Consider the following 19,216-nt stretch of genomic DNA (forward strand, 5'->3'; position numbering starts at 1 on the left):
GCACCTTGAGTGCTGTGTCCAGTTCTGGGCCCTCAGTTTAGGAAGGACATTGAGATGCTGGAGCACATCCAGTGGAGGGCAACAAGGCTGGTGAGGGGTTTGGAACACAAGCCCTGTGAGGAATGTTGGAAGGAACTGGGTATGTTCAGCCTGGAGAAGAGGAGGCTTAGGGGTGACCTTATTGCTCTCTACAGCTTCTTGCAGGGAGGTTGGAGCCAGGTGGGGTCGGTCTCTTCCACAGGGCAGCACTGACAGAACCAGAGGACACAGTCTCAAGCTACATCAGGGAAGGGATAGGTTGGATATTAGGAAAAAGATTTTCACCAAAAGAATAATAAAGCGCCGGAATCCTCTTCCCAGGGAGGTGGTAGAATCACCATCTCTGGATGTGTTTAAAAAAAGCCTGGACATGGCACTTGGTGCTGTAGTTGAAGTGTCAGGGCATAGGTTGGACTCGATGATCTGAGAGGTCTCTTCACACCTTATTATTCTGTGATTCTGTGATTCTGTGTGTGTCCATGGCAATATCACAGGTACTCTTGGGCAAAGTCTCTGAAGCTGCTTTTACTTAACTCAGCAGTGTCTGCCAGAAGGAGAGGACAGAAATGGTGGGAAGAACCTACTAGAAGGAATTCTGGCTTCACTGATAATTCTGGCAAAACTTTTATTGATTTTGGTGGACTGAAGTTATCCATGTCTTTAGGCCCATCTATTTGGTGATGTCTGAAGGGGGTTTGGGATATTTCATTGTATTTGTTTCTCCTGTGTGCTCTGTAATGCCTTTTGATACATACATAGAGGATGCACAAAGATTTAAACTTGGACTCCTGATCATATCTAAGCTTATATCACCATCTGTGGAAAAATATTACTCTTGTGATGTTTCTAGGAGAGAAATATGTTATCTACAACAATATTAATTAGATATTATATACTATAAATTGGATAGTATTTGAGATTAAATTGTGGAACCTGTTTTAATAGAATCCAGAAACAACGAATGAATTGTTCTCAAAACTCTACAAAGAGGCTGAGAAGATCAAGCAGTGGAAACTGACTGTGGAAACTGAACTAAACCAGAAAGAAAGAAAACTCCAAGAGAATAGAAAGATTATTGAAGCACAGAGTAAAGCCATTCAAGAACTGCAGGCCAGTATTGTATAATGTACATTGAATAGATGAAGTTCAGTGTTTCCTGATTCAGTATGACACTATTATTGATACAATTAAATATTAAAGACTGTTGCAGCTTGATTTGTGCCTTGAGAAAGTGATTATTTTGAGAAGTTGCAGGCACCTGTCCTGTGTGAGTGTGTGTATGAAGAATAAACCTGTAAGTGTCTCATTTGCTGGTAAATTATTGTTCATTAATTACTGTATCTTTCATGAAAAAGATGACTCAGCATGTAATACCAGATAAAACAGACTTCTGTCTACTGATGCCCTAAATGACTTTTTCATGAGGGATTTGAGAAATCAAAGTGCATTTCTAATACATTTTTCAATAACAGTGTCTTTTTGCATTTGTTCCCCATGAAATCAGTTTGAAAATGGAAAACTCCATTTGAAACTGGAAGATGAGATATGTGAAAATAAAGATCTCTTGAAAGAGTAAGTAATAGAACCAAGGATATATTTTTGTGGTGGAAATAATCCGTTTTCACATGGGCAGTTTTATGTAGCTGTTAAATATTGAAGGTCATTTCCATTGTTACTCCTTAGGTGTACAAAGTACTGTGCACTCCTGTGCAAACATGATATTTTTCCCTCCTTTAGAGCTGCTGCTTCGAGGCATCTGTGTAATCTGCTCAAGGAAACCTACACTCGTTTCACAGAGAAGACCAGCAAATGTAAATGCTTTTTTAGTTTTTATTTATCAGAGTAAATGTGCTTCTAGCTTGCTCTGAATTCACAAACAGAAGCAAGAAGAAGAAATTTCTCGTGCTGTTCAGAGAAGTTCTCCAGTTGAGATCGACTGGATGTGGCTCTCAGAATGAGAAGTGAATTTTAAGTGGCTCACAAAATTGGAAGTGAAGCCCCAGGTCTAACAGACTTTTGGTTTGTAATGCTAAATGCAGAAGGCTTTTGAAGGCAGTGAAATTGTTTGCTGCAAGGTTGCCAGCCTGGGAGCTCTTTGGTGCCCAAACAGTGCTCCAGGTTTGAGGCAGTGCCCACAGCCCCGACTGGCACTGGCAGCCACTGCAGAGCAGGGCAAGGCTCCCCAAGGCTGCTCAGCCCATTGAAGCTTTGCAGTCCCAGCCACACACTGGGAATATATTCAGACATAAGAAGTGACACTTCATGCCTGTTTTTAGGCAGTAGAATCTACTCTAAATTCCCAGCACTCTGGAACAGATTTCCAGAGCTGACATTTCCTGTTTTCAGCCATCACACATTTGTGGGGAAAAAAGGTCTGAACCCCAAGGTATAATGAGTAACTGGAATTCTTCTCATGAAACTGAACAAGCCAAGACAGTTGGATAACCTAATGAAGTTTAAATTCTTGAGGTTTTAAAACATGTTCTTGATTGGGAATTTTACTTTATATGCAATTTAGAATTTTACTAACTTGATCGTGGAGACTTAAGAAGTGTCTGTTTCTTTTTTGTCTTAATTCTAGAAACACTAGAATAGTTGGAATACACTTAATTCTAGAAACACAGTGCATAGATGTACTGTTCTTTTTTGATACCTGTTTCTGTTACTGTTCTCTTTTTAATTGTTTTCTATCAATTACAAAGGGGAAAGAAAAGAAGGAAAATATGGACATGGAGTGTTGCAATTTTATGACAGATCTGTGGTTATAGGTATCTGCTGATAGGAAGAAATTCAGTGCTAAACCCTAGATTACAATTTATAAATACTAACAGTTTTGATACATTATTATTCAACAGCATTAATACTATAATAGTTAATATGGTCACATAAGCTGATCCAAAATTACACTTTTCACAGAAAAAAATATCTTGGGAAGGAAATTTAAAAGCTGAGCTTGCTCAGTGTTTCAATGAAATACATATTTTCCCTAGATTCTAAATTTTTTTGGATTGTAACTTTTGGCACCATGTTTCATAATGACTTATTTAATAACAATGGAGCTGATAATTCCTTTTTTAATTCATTATGCTGATTAAGTATTATGACTTGGGCAGCTGGCATTCTTGTTCAAAAGAAAAACTTTCTCATATGTTCTTGCTTTGATAGATGAACAGGAAAAGGAAGCAACAATACAATTGTATGAGGAACTTCACAGCAACGTAGAAGTAAGTGACCAAGCTTGATGAAAGGAATGTGAGTTCTGTGAGCTGAGCTGAGTTCCATGTTTATGTTGGGATACTGTTTGTGTCCATCATGTGTGGGTATCATGTCATGTGTGATGCAGGAAGTTGTGTTTTCAATCCCTTTTCAAGAATTATTTTTGTGTTATATCAAACACGTTCAATGGAGAAGGTGCAGCAGTGTGTGGGATGTAGATCCCTGTGATCTGGGTGATGTGTGCTTAGTGCTGGGTCACTGCCACAACTTCTGGCTTCTTTTTGGGCTCTGTTTCACCTCCCTGCTGGTTCCTCAGAATGGTTGAGGTGGGCAGCAGCCCCTGGAGAAGTTCCAGGGTTTCCAATATTGAACTTCAAGTATTAAATTTTGTTTTTAGAGAATGACAGTGGCATTTGAAGAGCTTCGTGTGCAAGCAGAGAACGACAGACTGGAAATGAGTTTCAAATGTGAGAATTCTGTTTATTGAGTTTATGCAGCTGGCTCAGTTTTGTACTTCATAGCTTGTGTTACACATGCAGTGTCAGGGCAGGCAGATGTGAAGTGCTGGAATGGTGAGCAGCTCACACTGAGACACTGGGACCCTTCTTTTATTCCTGCTGCCTTTGGTCACTGCCTGGCCCCTTCTGTTGCTGTTCCACTGGGCCAAATCTGAAACTTTATTTTTCAAACAGTCACTCAAAATTGAAGTTTTGTCTGTGAGGTACAGTCTAGAGATCAATATTTATTTCACATAGTTTGTTTATTTAAATGAGAATCCACTAGTGTATAGCTACAGAAACTTTAGCTAAATGCTCTCTCTCTGTATGTATAGCCTGCTATGTTCCTGTTTCATTTTCACATGGTCTTTTCTGTTTGTATTTTGATTATAAAATCAAACATTGCCTCAAGAATTACTCTTGGGAAACAAATGCTAGAACTGTAGAATTCCAAGCAATCTTAAAGTGGAAGTTGTATTGAACTTGGAGTATATCTCAGCTAGAATGTTAACTATGGATGTTACTGTATCTCCAAAGTAAAAGAAGAAGCAGAAAAAGTGGACAAGTTTGAGAAAGAATGCAGACTGGAAGTCAGCCAAAAGGAAAAGCAGGTTTGCTCATTTTACCATCTAAGATGTAGAGCTTTATTTGTGCCTAAAGGGGCAATGCAAGAGCCAAGAAGTGTTTCTGGGTATTAGTAAAAAAGACAAAATAATGTCTGAAGCTGCATTTAAGTCAAATCTGCTAAGTTTAATGATGTTTCAGTACCTTTAGTCTACTGGAATTGATGGTTTGATTTTGAATTGGAGAACTTTTTTGTTTAGAGTAATGTGACTTGATCAATATTTGGCTAAGATTGTATCTAGCCAAATATTATCTATCTATCTATCTATCTATCTATCTAATCTAACTTGAATGACAGCAAAATGTCTGCTTATCATAGCTGGGGTACAAATGAAAATTATTATCTGTCCCTTTTCCAGACTTCATGATGATATTTCTTGCATTTTTCTAGATTTCAGCTCTTACCATACAGAGAGATGAAAAAGATGATGTCATAAAAGACATCAAGGCTCAGCTGCAGATGTCACAAAATAAGATTGCTGACTTAATGGAAGCAAAATGTAAGAGTTCTGCCTGCTGTGTTTAAATGTAATTGTTTACAGAATTTCAATGTAGTTGTTTATGATTGTTTATTTATTATATGTAATTGTTTATTAGAAGCATAGGAAACAGGGCCATGATAGTCTTATTCTGTTGCTGGTTGGCAGCAGAATTTTGGGGCCTTGAAGGCCTTATTTTTGTTTGGAACAGGAGCTGCTCATGTGGGAGCAGGACTGGCAGGGCAGTTTTTAGGGTGAGTCAAGCAGTGAGAGCTTTTGAAAATTGCAAGGGGAAAATATGTTGCTTCAGTTTTGCAAATTTAAAGTCAGGCAGATGTCACTGAGGAAACTTACTTTTCAGAACTTACTTTTCAATATTTTAAGCCATCTATACTCAAATTTTATCTATCATTTTATAGTAGATGATGTCAGTACCATTGGTCTTTGTTACATTCTTTAAATGTATGTAATTTTCCATTTTTAGCAGCATTTTTTAGTAAATATCCTATTTTTAACAATATAAACTTTTTTTTTTGTTTAGTACATAATGAAGAAATGTTAAAGGAATCCCAGGGCAGTAAAGAACATTTGAGGGCAGAGCTGGAAGAGGCTAAAATTTCATTGCAAAAGGCAGAGGTACCCCTTACTTATAGCTCTATAATAGAAATAGACTAGATGAGCATTTGCATAAATAATTATGGATACTTTAGACACGAAACAGCTGTAGCTGTTTGTTGGAAAACATATTTAGAAATGATACCATGTCTTGAAGGTTACTCAAAAGAACTTGGAAACTGAATTCCAGACTACAGTGAAAACATTAATTCAGGTTACTGGAGAAAAGGAAGAGCAGGAGGAAGAATGTAAAAAAATGAAGGCTTTGCTTGCAGCACTGACAGAGGAGTTTGAGACTTCTGTTGCCAATTTGAAAAGCTTGCTGCAAGAAGAGCAAAATAGGTAAATTAATGAGTTGAAATTCCAAGAGTGATCTTACAGGTTGCAGTCTATGACAAAACCAAGAACAATTGGAAATGAAGCTGAAATTTGGAGGGTTTTTTCACACAGTGGTCTAAATGCAGAGAATTTAATGTAATTTTTTTTGTTTGTGATAGTTGATACTGTATAAAAAGTAAATTTTTGCCCCCTTCAACTTGCATAATTCTGTCTTTAAAAAATACAGATTTCTGTAGATATATATTTGTTTACTTTTATGTCTACTGTTCTGAGGTTGTAAAACTGTAATTTGATGTGTGTTGCAGGCAGATAAATTATCTGCCTGTTAAAAGTTAAATGTTCTTAAAGTGCTTGTGGTAAGACGTTGTCTTATTGTCCTGTAAGTTTCAAATCCAGTGCTTTGTACTCTACATTTGGGATTTTTCATTTACCATTTCCTTAGATTAAAGAAATCTGAAGATGATTCAAAGCTGCTTACCTTGGAGCTCCAGAATAAATCTGCTGAACTGGGTAAGGCTTGTAGAAAGGCAGAAAATGAGCTGGGCAGTAATAAAAATGTTTTCTGCTTTTTTCTGGAAATGGACTGTCTCTAGTAGTTTAAGAAATGATTTTACAGTACCTGTACCTGTCAGGAATGCCTGGATTTATTTTTACTCAGCTGATCCCTTTTCTTTGGGGGTCATTGGTGCTGGCAGCAGCCAAAGGGCAGTGCTGTGCACAGCTCCAACAGTCAGACCATTCATGCATGAATTCCTCTGGAGGTAATTTTGGTTTGCAGCTCAGAGCAGCAGCACTGCAGGTGCCAGGAGTGACTTGTGCAGCAGAGATAAAACCTCCCATGGAGGTTTCTGTGACCCTCCCCATGCTGGAAGTGCAATGATGCTGGCAGGGGTTGTTTTTAAATATCATCAATTTGATATCCTGTGGTTTCTAGGGATGTGCTCCTTAGTCCCCAGAGTAAGAGCTCTGCCTTGCTGTTGAGAACTTGTAAAAAATACCAGAATTGTGACTGTGCACACAGAAACCATCTGGAAGTTAGTAACAACTGGTTTCCTTTCTCAGCATATCCATCTGATACCTTCAGCAGTTCAGATTTTTTCTGGAACAATGCAGGTGCAGCAATACTTGGAGAATACTCCAGTCTTACAGTCCATGGTTTATTTGAAGCTATAATTGTGGAAAACATCATAGGCTCTAAATTTTATTTAAGATAAATATTTAGCTTCTCTTCAGATATAGATTTGCTAATGTCTGAATCATCTTTTCAAGTCTACATTTAGATTAAGTCATAAATTAGCTTTTCATTTCCTTAAATTAATCCAACAAGTTTTGAGAACTGGGTATTGCAAAAGGGTAAATGTTTTATACTGCCTGCTAATAATGAAAAATTATTCCTGTTCCATTCATTTTACATTCCATGTGCTGTAGAAGAGATGACTAAAGTAAAATGTGATAAAGAAGTGCAACTTGAAGAGCTGTCAGAAACTCTGGTAAATGTTCATTTTATTAATCTCATGGCATTTGCTCTTCATATGAAATTCCTCTTGCTTTGTAAGTATCTTAAATGCCATAAATAAACACCATCTAGTCTACCTTAACATTTCTACTAAACTTTCTCACACACAATTTCAGTGTTTTCTTTGAAGAACTTCTTTATTGCCTCTGTTTTTCTTGTCTCCCATGCTTTTGGTTTTTCTTGTCTCTTGTGCTTTTGGTTTTCCTTCTCAAGGTTTTTGGTTATTTCTTCTTTGTTCATGCCCATTCAAATGCCACTCCCTCTGGATATAAAGTTTTCCCATTTTTTCTTCCTTCCAGGAAGGTAATTAGCTCTGGCCTCTGTGAACCCTGCTGTGCTGTGACACAGGCCCATTTTCTGTCACAGAAGTCAAAGCTATATGAAATACACTCTTAACAGAAGTTTATTTTCATTATGATTTTATATTTACAAGCCTAACAAGAATCCATATCAACTCAAGTTAAGATAGTGTGAAATCAGGTGTGCATTTTACTGTGTCTGCTTGTTGTTATAATCTGTGCATTGAGTGTTCTGAACTGAGTTTCACTCATTTTCTAAAATGGGCAAATTGGAGGACTTTGATTGAAGAAGAATCTTGAGGCTACTGTAGAAAATATGCAGAGAGAGAAAAATGTGGAGAGAGAAATGAAAATGCTCTCCAAATGAGAGAGGTCTGAAGCAGGGCAACAGTAACATGTTTTTAGAAATACTGAAGTTGCACATATTGAACTTGTATACAAGTTTATACATAAGAAACAGCACCCAGAGCAGGGTCCCACCCGAATTTTGCAGCCCAGGTAATGAAACTCACAGCAGGGGACAGACATGAACAGCACTGGTGTCACAGTTCACTTTGTCACACCACTTCCAGATCCCAGCAGAGATTGGAAAGATGCAATCTGGATAATCCATGGCATGGATGTTGTTGGGTTCTTCTGAAAGCCTTGTGCTCTTAGTTCATGTCTGATAACCTCCAGCAGTTGGAGTTTGCACATGGGAACTCAAAACTCTTCCTTTTCATTTTGCAGAAAGAATTCCATGGTTTGAAAGCACAGCTGACATGTACAGCTGAGAAGGAACAAGATTACTTAAAGCAGCTTGTGACTCTGAAAACAGATCTTGAACAAGAGGCGTATGACCATTTTGAAAATAGAATGTTTCATTAGTTTTGGTGTAATATAGAAGTTGCTTTAATCCACAGTGAAATGAACTGTGATTGTTTTCTAATGGAAGTTTTGAACCACATATATGACATTATTTATATACTTACATTTCTAAATTCCACTTTCTCTATTTATATGTATTCTATGGCATATGTAGTTGTTCCATATCTCTCTGACTTATTTAACAAGAAGAGAAAGTTTCTGAATTCATTGTTAATCTTGCTTTAAAATACATAATCTTCACTAACCATTATATTTATATAAAAGTTGACTCTGATTTTCTTTCCTTCTTCTGTCACCTTTTTACATCTCTCTGACTCTGCTGCAAAGCTTATATTTGTAGATAATTCCTGGACTTCTTTCAGCATGGAATAACACTTGATAATGGGTATGTTTAATTTAAAATGAGATTTCAAAATGCATCCTCTTATTCCTCTTGGCCATTTGTTTTAAATTAGGTTAAAGAATGAACAGCTAACAGTGTATCTCAGTAAGCTTTCACTAGAGAAAGAACAAACAGCACAAGAGAAAAATGCTGTGGCTGCAGAACTCAAGAAACTGCAAGAACAACAAGAGGCAAGTTGTAAACTTCCAGCTTTCTTGAAAGGACAATACTCAGTTTGACAAATGACTCAGTTTTGCAAATTAGATGATGAGCTGCAACATGACTTGGGTCTGTAGAGTACCTGAGCTATTTTTTGTGTTTGAATTGGAAAGGAAGTGTATTTACACTTGTGAACAAGGCAGGTCTGTGTGCTTTGGATGGCTTTGAATTTTTTAGGAAGTCACTTTGAATTTTATTTCTTTGCTGACACATGGGTCTTTATTTAGGATAGTAAGAAAAAAGAAGACAATACAAAGCAGTTAGTTGAAAATCTAGAAGAGGCAAATAGCCAGCTAAGGCAAGTAAAAGCAAATATTATTAACTGATATTGTTAAAGGAAGTAGACTCAAATAGTTAGTTGTGTTCAAATGCTGCTTTCTGGGATTTTTTGTTTAATGTTTTTCTAGATTATCTAGGTAAACAGAAACTATTCAGAATTGCTGTTGGCCAAGTAGAAATTTTCTCAGATTAGAAATACCAATTGCTGCAGGAACAATGTTTGCCATCATTTTGTATTCCATAGTAAGAGCTGTCTTGTTTTGCATTAGACATCTCAGGTGTGAAGGAAATTCAAATGGAAGTTGAAGGTTATGGATGAAATGTGACAAGGCAAAACTGGATCAGAGTTACTCTCTGTATCCCCAGTTCAATAGGCAGCTCCCATGTTTCACAGCTGCATTGCAATAGTCCAGGTCAGGATGTATTTTCCTGGGGTTCCTGGAACATCTTCTCCTACTTAAAAGAAGCATGGACAGTTCACATATTGACTTACTGGGCCTGTTGCTGCATTTTAAGAACATTTTCATTGAGCAGCTTATGAAGTTCCCATCAACATTAGCAGCTCTTTTTAGAAAATAAAATATGGGTTTATTAGAAGTACTGAAAACAAGTTAAAGGCAATATGTAAATATTTACTAATGTTTGTTAATTTGGTACTTAGAAATGAACTGGAGTCTTTGAAGGAGAAAATGGCAAAGACAGGTGAAGAGATGAAAAGCACACTGGATGAAAGAGAAGAAAATGTATGTCCTGTGTCATGAAAATATCTTACAGAACCTGCAGGGCAGCATTCAATGTAAAATCTTTGTTGGGATTTTTTCTGCAGAGCTCTGCCTGGGGGATGTGATCTCTGCCAGAGGTTTCTTCTTTCCCAGCTGCTGCCAGCTGTGCCCTTGTGTGTCCACATGTGAGCCCTGGTATTTCAAAAGACAAGCACAGTCACTGGGATGTTCACTCTTTGCTGGAAGTTTAATATTAAAGATTTATTTGTTTTCAGGCAAACAGAGAACCTGCTTTTCTGGTTTTTATATACCCACTCAGTGATGGATGGGCTCTGGATTAGATTTTTATATGTACTGTGAGTTTTAGCTTAAATAGATTCAAACATTTTTACTTTCTTTCTATTGGTTCAAAGCAACCTGGGGTTTTTAACATTAGAATGGATTTCAAAATTTCATTGTAAAAGCCTAATATTTACAATTTTAATTTCAGGTTAAGAGAACTGAAAATGAAATTTCAAGAAAGGAAAAGCCATTGAAGATTGTAGAAAATAATTGGGAAAATTCATTTTTTCATGGATGTAGGGAACTTCATACAAGTGCATTTTTTAAATTGTGAAAATGCTGGGGGTTTTTTTCTTCTTCTTTCTTAACTCCATAGCCACTAAGGAACTGGTTCACTGCTGTTAATTAACATCTTGTGGTACTTTATGGCTAAAACTCTGATTATTCTGACATGGCAGCTGGTGTTTCAGTCCCATTGGAACAAACCAGACTGGTGCAAGGGCAGATTTGAGAACATTTACAGGAATTGCTCACATAGGGAGTCATTTGTTGAACTTACTAATTCATGTCTGAAATATCTCTTTCAGATGAATAATCTGAAGAAACAGGTGGAAAATAAAACCAAATGCATGGAAGAGTTGCAACAGGAGGTGTGTAGAGATTTTAAATGTCACAAATACATAAACACATTATACTTTGGGTTGCCTTTTCAGCAGGTTTGTGTCTGCTGTGATGTCTTTAGATACACCTATGTAATTTAAAAATTCTCCTTTTTTATCCTAACCCTGAGCAAACTAGGGAGTCAGCTTTGGAATCACTTGATTTGTTAAATGAGCCTTAATTTGAAAAAAAGCAATTACAAAAATAATATCTTTAATAAACTTCTACTCTTTTTCATTTAATGCATAGTGTTTTTTATGTACTTGTATGAGTATCTCAGTTATCACTAGTAGAAAAGAATTCTGCACTAGCACAAATTGTATAAACTTCACTGTAAAAATAAATAACTTGTATTTTTGGTCATGACATCTTCACACCTTCTGTCAGCAGCATCTTAGTTTTAATTCCCATTCTGCTCCTCATTTGTTATTCCCTGCTGCTGCTCAGGAGGAGCCTTTCCTAAGGTCATGAAGAAACAGTAATTATCACAGAAATTAGCTGAACATTCATTTGTTTGAAGAATTGTTCTGGAACCTGAGTTGCACAACAGAGAGTTATTTGCCTGATGAAAGCTGGAATTTCTTGATGCAGTTAAACCATGACATAATTCTATGAACTTATTAAGATACAGTGCTTGTTTTGTTTTATTTCAACAGAATAAGGTGCTGAAAAAGAAAATTACTGCAGAAAGCAAGAAAAGCAACACTTATGAAGGGAAGGTAGGTTTAAATAACATCATGTAGAAGATGAGGTGAGTGTTTTAAGTCCCAGTGTAAGTAATTATAATACTTGTTAAATACATTCTGAGCTGGTTTATGGATCTGGGATACAGACTTTGCAGGAATGAGCTCATAGTTTTTAGAAGATGCTTCCATTTTAATCATTGGGCACTGACTATTGGACATTTAAGAGATGGATTCAAATTGCAATTAATGATGTTTCTTATCTGTTCCTTACTTTTTTTTTCTTTTGTTGATAGTGGACTGAACAGGGTTCAGCAACCTCATTGTAACAGAAAAGCATTTAAAAGACATATATATACACATATATATATATATATTACTCTTTTTAGTCTGTTCCTTAAATGTGTTCTGCAGTGGCAATCCCTCTGATGGGAATATTGTGTCCAGCTTTGGGTACTGCACTTGAAGAAAAGTGGAGTTTTTTGAGGATATTCATATGATAAACTTAAAAGGAAAAACTGTAATCAAAATGCACAGCTGGGAGGAAAATGTACCATAAAACCTGTGAAAATCTGATACAGATTTACAAGAGAGAAGAAACAAACATCTGTGTTTATTTTTTCCTGAGGCATTCAAAGCATTTAGGGTGACTGCTTAGGGCAGTCTTCCCCATTGTGCTGTTGCCATTGTTCCTTTGAGTATTTTCTAACTCACTTCAAGCCAAAGTTCAACTCTTTATTAAAAAAAAAAAACCTGAACTTTTAAATAGGAAACACTTGAATCATACCTGAAAAGTAACAGTGTTTGTGCTCAAAAATAAGAGGTAAGAAAAAATCATCAACATAGTAATTACTAAACAAATAACAGCAGCAATTCTGCATTCTCCAAAGGTGAATAAATTGCAGTTAGAGATGGAAAATATGAACAAGCAACATAAGGAAGAAGTTGACATCTATAAAAAAGACATAGAAACAAGAAAAGTAAATGAAAATAAACTTCGTGAAGAGGTGAGAGGTGTTAATTTTTACTGCAATTTATTTTTTTTAATTTAAAATGTTTTTATGAAGATTTATTGGCCAGAGTCCTTGCTCATATTTCAGTCTTATTAACATAAATGGAACTTGTTGTGAATCCCTGTGAACAAAGCTTTAGTACATTAGGTGCTTAGGTTGAAGTATTTGAATATGTCTTTGAAAATGAGAACTCAATTAAAAATTCTTTCTTTCAAGATATAGTTCAAAGAAATTCCACCCTTGGTATAAAGTCAGCCCAGTTAAATTAGATTATAACTTCTCCCACATTAGTATTTTTCTGCCCACACATTTTTTGATGGCAATGCTAAGAAATGTTAGGGCGGAGTGCTTGAAATGGCCTTTTGGTTTGCAGTGAGCTTGCCTGCCATGGCTGTACCTTTGATCTTGCCCATGTAAACAATCTGCAGAAAAGATGAGGCATTTGAAAGGGATCTTAAAAGCAAATAAAGGCCAAGTGGGACTGCAAACTTTGTACCCACAGGGGGAAGAAGAAATTAAGATTTTTTAAAAAATATATTGTTATGTTGATGAATGAAATGCAATTTATTACTGACAGGTAGAAAAGATGAGGTTGCTTTGTGATGAAACTGCAATGATACAGAGAGAAACTGATGCCAGATGTCAGCACAAGATAACTGAGATGATGGCACTGATGGAAAAGCACAAGGTCAGAGATTTTCCTGCTTGCTGTGGTTTGCAATGGGTGATACCATGTCAATACCATGTTTATAACTTGTGACACCACGTTAATGACCTTTCAAAAGCAGAAACAGGCCTGAGTCTCAGAAAAGGAAGCTGAACACATGCTGGACTTTGCATCATCTAAAATCAAATTCATTTGAAGATTTTGAAAAGATTCCTATGGGCAGATAATTCCAGTCATCTAAACTTCTGGGATTTCTAGATTTTTTTTCAATTCAGGCTTCCTTTGATACCATCTGAATGCAATATTTTTCAGTATCAGTTTGGCCTCTTTCTCAGAGGTTACCTAGTGACTGTCAGCAGTTTAGCCTGACACATTTTAGTTTACCTTTCTATTCCTCATTTTGCAATATCTTTAGCAGATACAGTAATAAAGATGGCACAGCTGGCTCTTAGTGCTGAGCACATATTGCTGCACAGAAATAAAGCACTCTCTGCCAGTCCACAAAATAATACTTGAATTGAGCATTTTCTGTTTTACAGTTTGTGCAGAAGCATCAATGAATCTTTTCTTTCTGAATCCTAAGAGCCTGGTTTGAAAAAATGATGTTTTAAGACTGGATAACTCCATAATTGTAACATTTAGTCACATGTTTTGAGTTTGTTGTTGGTTTGGTTTTTTTACCACAGAATGAATATGATAAATTGGTTGAAGAAAAAGATGCAGAGTTAAAAGTATACAAAATGAAACAGCAAAAGCAGATATCATCAGAAAGGGCACTGGTAAGGAGCACTTTGCAATGGTCAATAATTCAGTGAAGGGGCTGATGTCCTTGTGGAGTGGTTTTATACTGGCTAAGTGCCAGGCGCACACAAAAAAGCATTCACTCATTTTTCTCTGCTGTAGTTGAGCAGTGGAGGGGAAAGAAAAATTCAGGGACTGAGTTGAGATAAAGATTAGGAGAAAAACACTTTGAGGGTAAAGCAGATTTGAACTTAAATAGTATCAAAAATTATTATTAATAGAATTAAAAGTGAGTAATGAGAATTAAAATAAACCTTTAAAACACTTTTTTTCCCAATCCCTGCCTCTTGCCCACCCACAGCACAGAGAGACAAAAGATGTGATCTTCAGTCAGTGTGTGACTTCTAAAGATCTTTTTTCAGTTTGCTTCGAGAGTTTCTTTTCCTGCTGTGCTCTGGGGTCTTTCCCACCAGAGACAGTTCTCTGGGAACTTTTCCAGTGTGGTTTGAATTTTTACCAGTAGCAGTCCCACCCAACCTGCTGCACCAGATCTTATTCTGGGCACTAAAAACTCCAAATGTTTCTAAAAAGAAATTGGAGTAGCAGTGTGCTTGTGTCTGCTCCTCCAGCTAGTGGGTCATGTTCTGACTCCCCACTTTGAATAGGAAACTTATGTTTTAAATATTTAGATTGTGCCCTCTCACTCCTGTTCTCCCAAGGGTTTTAAGCTATTACCTTGAACACTTCTGATCAAATACCTGTTTCTAACAGTGCTTCAGTCTTTTTTAAACAAGCTAAAGCAAAGCTTCAAGTATAGGGCTGAAAAGCAAATAGAATTATCTTGTGTACCTAATGAGTGTCCCTGTTAATTAGTCCCTGTCTCACTTGGGACTGTTTTCCTTTTTCTGGGCTGTGCATAGTTAACCCTGTCCTTTATTTAATGGTTTGTAGGAAAATGAGCTGTCGTGTTTGAAAAAGGAACTGTCCTCCCTTAAGGAACAACTGAAAGCAGAAATGGAAGAAAAGGTGGAGTTTTTTATTCACTGAGCAGTGGGGGTGAGAGGTGTGGCCTGGGCTTGTGCTGTGGGAAGAGCTGGATTAGAAATGAAACTGAACAGAAAAATAGTGACTTTGGAATGCTGGGGTTGTGCTAAATCTGGTCATCTATTTGTGTGAACTTTGTAACAGTCTGTGATTATAGATTATATATAAATAAACAACAAAACAAAACTCTCCTTTATTTTTGGTAATTTTAACTGGCTAAAGCAAAAAAGTTCCCTAAACTGCAGGGGTTTTTTCAGTGACTTTTGAATGCTGGGGTTGTACTACATCTGGTCATATTTTTGTGTGAACTTTGTAGCAGTCTGTGATTATAGACTGTGCTCTGTCATTACACCAAGAACATTTTTAACAACTGAAATCAAATAAATATTTCCTTGCTGTCACATAACTCTTTTGTAGGAGAATCTCGTAAAAGAGCACTCTGGCAGTATGATTTCTGAAAGTGAAAAGAAACACAAGGTAACTTGAACTTTTTAATTGCTTTTAGAATTTGGGAGTGTTGATATGTGTAGAATCAATTGAAATGCCATGACAATTTATTTGCATTCAACAAAAGACATTGGAATGCTTTTGACTTCAAACTTTTTAAATTATAGAAAATACAAACTTATGTTCCTGGTACTCCTAAACCTTGTTTAGATCTATACAGTGAATCTATTAATGTAAAAAATAAAAAGTCTCCAAATTATATTCCTAAAATTAAAAAAATAAAAGTAAAAATAAAAAAAATGTGTTCTTCAGAACAGGAAGCCCCTTGGGCAGTCCAACATTGAAGTTTTGTAACTCCTAACAGTGAATTTTTCTTGTTGCATTTTTCTGCCTGTATTTCTTACTTCTCTTTCGATGATTTTTTTTTTCCCATGGGATAAGAAGGGATTTTAAAGGGTCACACCATTCCATGGAGATATTAGACAGCAGTTTCTGGGAGGGCTCCCAGTGTGTAATTTTTCTTGCTCAGTTGTTGATATTTTATGTCTCTAGAATTGTTTTACATAGTCTTAAAAGTGTCCATTTGTAAAGGCACTTTTCCTCTATAGAAGAGAAAAAAGCTGATATAGCTGTAAAAATGGTCAAAGTATCAAAGTAGTCCTGACTGCAGAACTCACCCTTCTTCCTGTAAGGAGTTCACTTGTGGTTTTCACATTGGAACAATGGAATCCAGCACCATTTTGATGTTATCTGTCAAAAAAAAGGTTGCACTGGACCATTCAATGCTTCTCAGTTTAACTTCTAATGAAAAAACTATTTTAAGTAACACCAATCTTGATATAGCTATCAGTCTTTCTCTGGAAGCCTTTTCCTGCAGTTTTGTTTGTTCCCATTTTCTTTGATGTTTGATAGAGTCCAATGGAGTGGCTACAGTTCAGAATAACCTAAATTTCTGCAGATAAGCATGGAGAACTTAAATACAATGTGCCATGAAACTCAGCTCTTCCATAGCTTCCCCTTCATTCTCCTCATTTGGCAATAAAAATAGTATAAAAAATGATATTTATACCCCACCCCACTTTGTTTGGGTCTTTGCTCCATGTTTGGATGGAAAGATCAGAGTTCCACCATTTCTCTCAGGTGAATTCTTGGACACTCAGACTGTAAACTGGGTCCTGAGTTTGGCTTTAGATTCCATACTTACCCCATAAAATATAATCTAAAAAGAAAAACATTTTCTTTCCCAGACATGTGTTATAAAGACTCCTCCAAGGGATAAAATGCAGAGTGGAAGAAGCACAAACCTGCCTGCAGAGCAGAGCAGCAGGAAAAAGCAGAAAGTGCTTGTGCAGCTGGACACTCAGTCAGACAGCTCTGAGCACACTGACCTCCTGGTAAGAGTCAGAGAACAAATCATGTGCTGAGCAGCTCTTTGTGCTCACTGCTGGGGCTGAGAATGGAAATAAAGAGTTTGGGCTTCCACATTCAAGCCAATATTTATGTATATTTTTAATTTATTGGTTCTTTCTGGAACTGTAGTTGTATGTACATAATTAACATTCTTTTTATGGAACTGTTAAGCCTCATAATGACATCTTAACTTTTTTTTTCATAGTTTAATATCCTTAGGGGGAAAGAAAAAGTATTTTTAATATAGTGTGACTAAGTAACTTTCAATTTAACTTTTAACTTTTAATTTAATAGAGCATAGTCTCAGAAGAAGAAATGTTTAAAAATTTGTACAAAGATTATCCACAAGCTTCACAATTACATTCCACAGCACCAAAAAAGGTATGTTAGCCTTTCCTAAGATTAAACCAAGCAGTTAATCAGATTGTTTACAGAAACTAAAGGATGGCTTTATTTTCCTTCCTAGAGCCCAGCTCCATGCAGCGTGAAATCTCCAGGCTCTGCTCTGAAACTCAAAACCATGAGGAGAATGCGCGAGGCGGGCTGGACTGCACTCTCCAAAATGGACAGGAAAAGGAAAATTATAGATGCTGTAAAGCTCTTTGCTTAAAATGCAGAAATATCCAGTGCCCTGGCATTGCTTGCAGGGCTGTTTTTCTCTCAGAGTTAGTGCTTTGTTGCATTTTTCTGTCATACTCAGTGTGTTTAATACTATGTTCATTCCTTTACACAAATAAACTTTAGAGATCCATAACTGCAACCCCTGCAGAGCTTTTTCCACCTTTCCTCCCTTGTGCTTCAAAATGTTGGGAAAAAAATTGGCCAGTTTTAAATTTGGAAATAAATAGAACTACATAGAAAGTTGTTTCAAAGCTGTTTCTAGCATTAGAAATTCTAGTTTTAAATAACTTCTGTTCTTTTACATTTACTCTGTTTCTCTTAACACATAAATACTTAGTGGAGAAAATGTAGCTGTTAAATGAATGTTCTTTTACTGAAGTCCTCTTGCTTTTTCCTGCATTTTAATGGCTGTTCGACCAGTCTTTTAGATTGTTTTATTTTCAGTATGTTAAAATGGTTTTGAAACTTCTACAATTTCAGTAGAATTACTTGTATTTAAAAAGATTTCAGCTTCATAAGGAGTAAAATATGCATGTTACAAGATTGTGAAGACAATGTGAAGATGCCATTAAATTGTTTATCTGAAATATAAAGTGTGGGACTATTTGTTGTTGCTTTACATATTTGAACACAGACAGAAATCACCCACCGGGCCTTCCTAGGGACCAGCACAAGTACAAGGATAGTTTAGAACATCTATTTCTGTATTAATCCTTGATTAATCTTGGTTTCACAACAATGACAAACCCTACTTCAGAGCCTAGACATAACAAGAAAACTACAAGTACATCTTAAAATATCATGAAAAATCAAAAATCCCAAATGCAGCTGAAGTGGGAAGCAAAACATATTTGTTTTATTATTTTTGTGTAGTCTTAGGGATAGGCCAGTAGTTTGGGTTCCTTATGTTGAGCTGTTGAGCAGTGATGTAAATGAGATTTATTATTGTATGTAGCTAACAAATATTGTGCAAAGACCTGGAAGAATATGCTGTGCTTTCTTCATGAGCACCTGAAAGTGAAAAATGAGAAGTTTGTACTGCCCGCTTCTAGACTCAAACAGTAACTAATCAATTAGAGCCTTGGTATTTTTTAGGGACATGAATCCATGGTATATCACATAATTCTCCTGATCCTGTGAGTGTGTCCTGTGAGGTGCTGTGTCAATCACCTGAAAAAGTACAAAAATATTGCCAGCAACACTGCAGAAAGCTTGCAGGAAATGCAAACAGCAGGGAAGGGTGTAAAATCACATCTGCCCCTTTCTGTGCCTGTTTTCCTTAATGGATGAGGGTGCCCTGCTTGTGGCCATGGCAGCAGTGCACGGCTCCATCTCTCCTGTCTCTCTCTCTGGCTTCAGGCCCAGTTCCCTGGAGCACCCATGGGGGAGAATCCAGGGAGTGAAAGAGACAAAGGGCCCAAACTCCTGGGCTCAGACACAGACACGTCCATGGGGGAAGGAAAAGCTGTGCAAGGAAGTAAAGCCAGGAATTCATTCCCGGCTTCCCACAGGCAGGTGGGTGTTCGTCCATGCCCAGGTGAGCAGGGCTCCACCC

General features: G+C 36.8%; 1 protein-coding gene across 1 annotated transcript; it reads left to right on the forward strand.

Moving 5' to 3' along the window:
- Positions 1–1,561: 1,561 nt before the first annotated feature.
- Positions 1,562–18,219, forward strand: LOC128943670 (synaptonemal complex protein 1-like; the record flags this gene model as incomplete). The annotated part of the gene is made up of 18 exons (XM_054286546.1): positions 1,562–1,611; positions 1,777–1,850; positions 3,205–3,263; positions 3,653–3,722; positions 4,290–4,363; positions 4,768–4,876; positions 5,397–5,449; positions 9,956–10,114; positions 10,963–11,025; positions 11,692–11,754; positions 12,609–12,725; positions 13,309–13,419; positions 14,085–14,177; positions 15,091–15,165; positions 15,601–15,660; positions 16,878–17,024; positions 17,335–17,421; positions 17,507–18,219. Coding segments are annotated over 18 exons (1,608 nt in total), but the record flags the coding sequence as incomplete, so codon positions are not given.
- Positions 18,220–19,216: the final 997 nt, after the last annotated feature.

This window comes from Melozone crissalis, unplaced genomic scaffold, assembly GCF_028551555.1.
Source record: "Melozone crissalis strain CALT ecotype California unplaced genomic scaffold, PUWL_Pcris_2 ptg000053l_1, whole genome shotgun sequence".
NCBI lineage: Eukaryota > Metazoa > Chordata > Aves > Passeriformes > Passerellidae > Melozone > Melozone crissalis.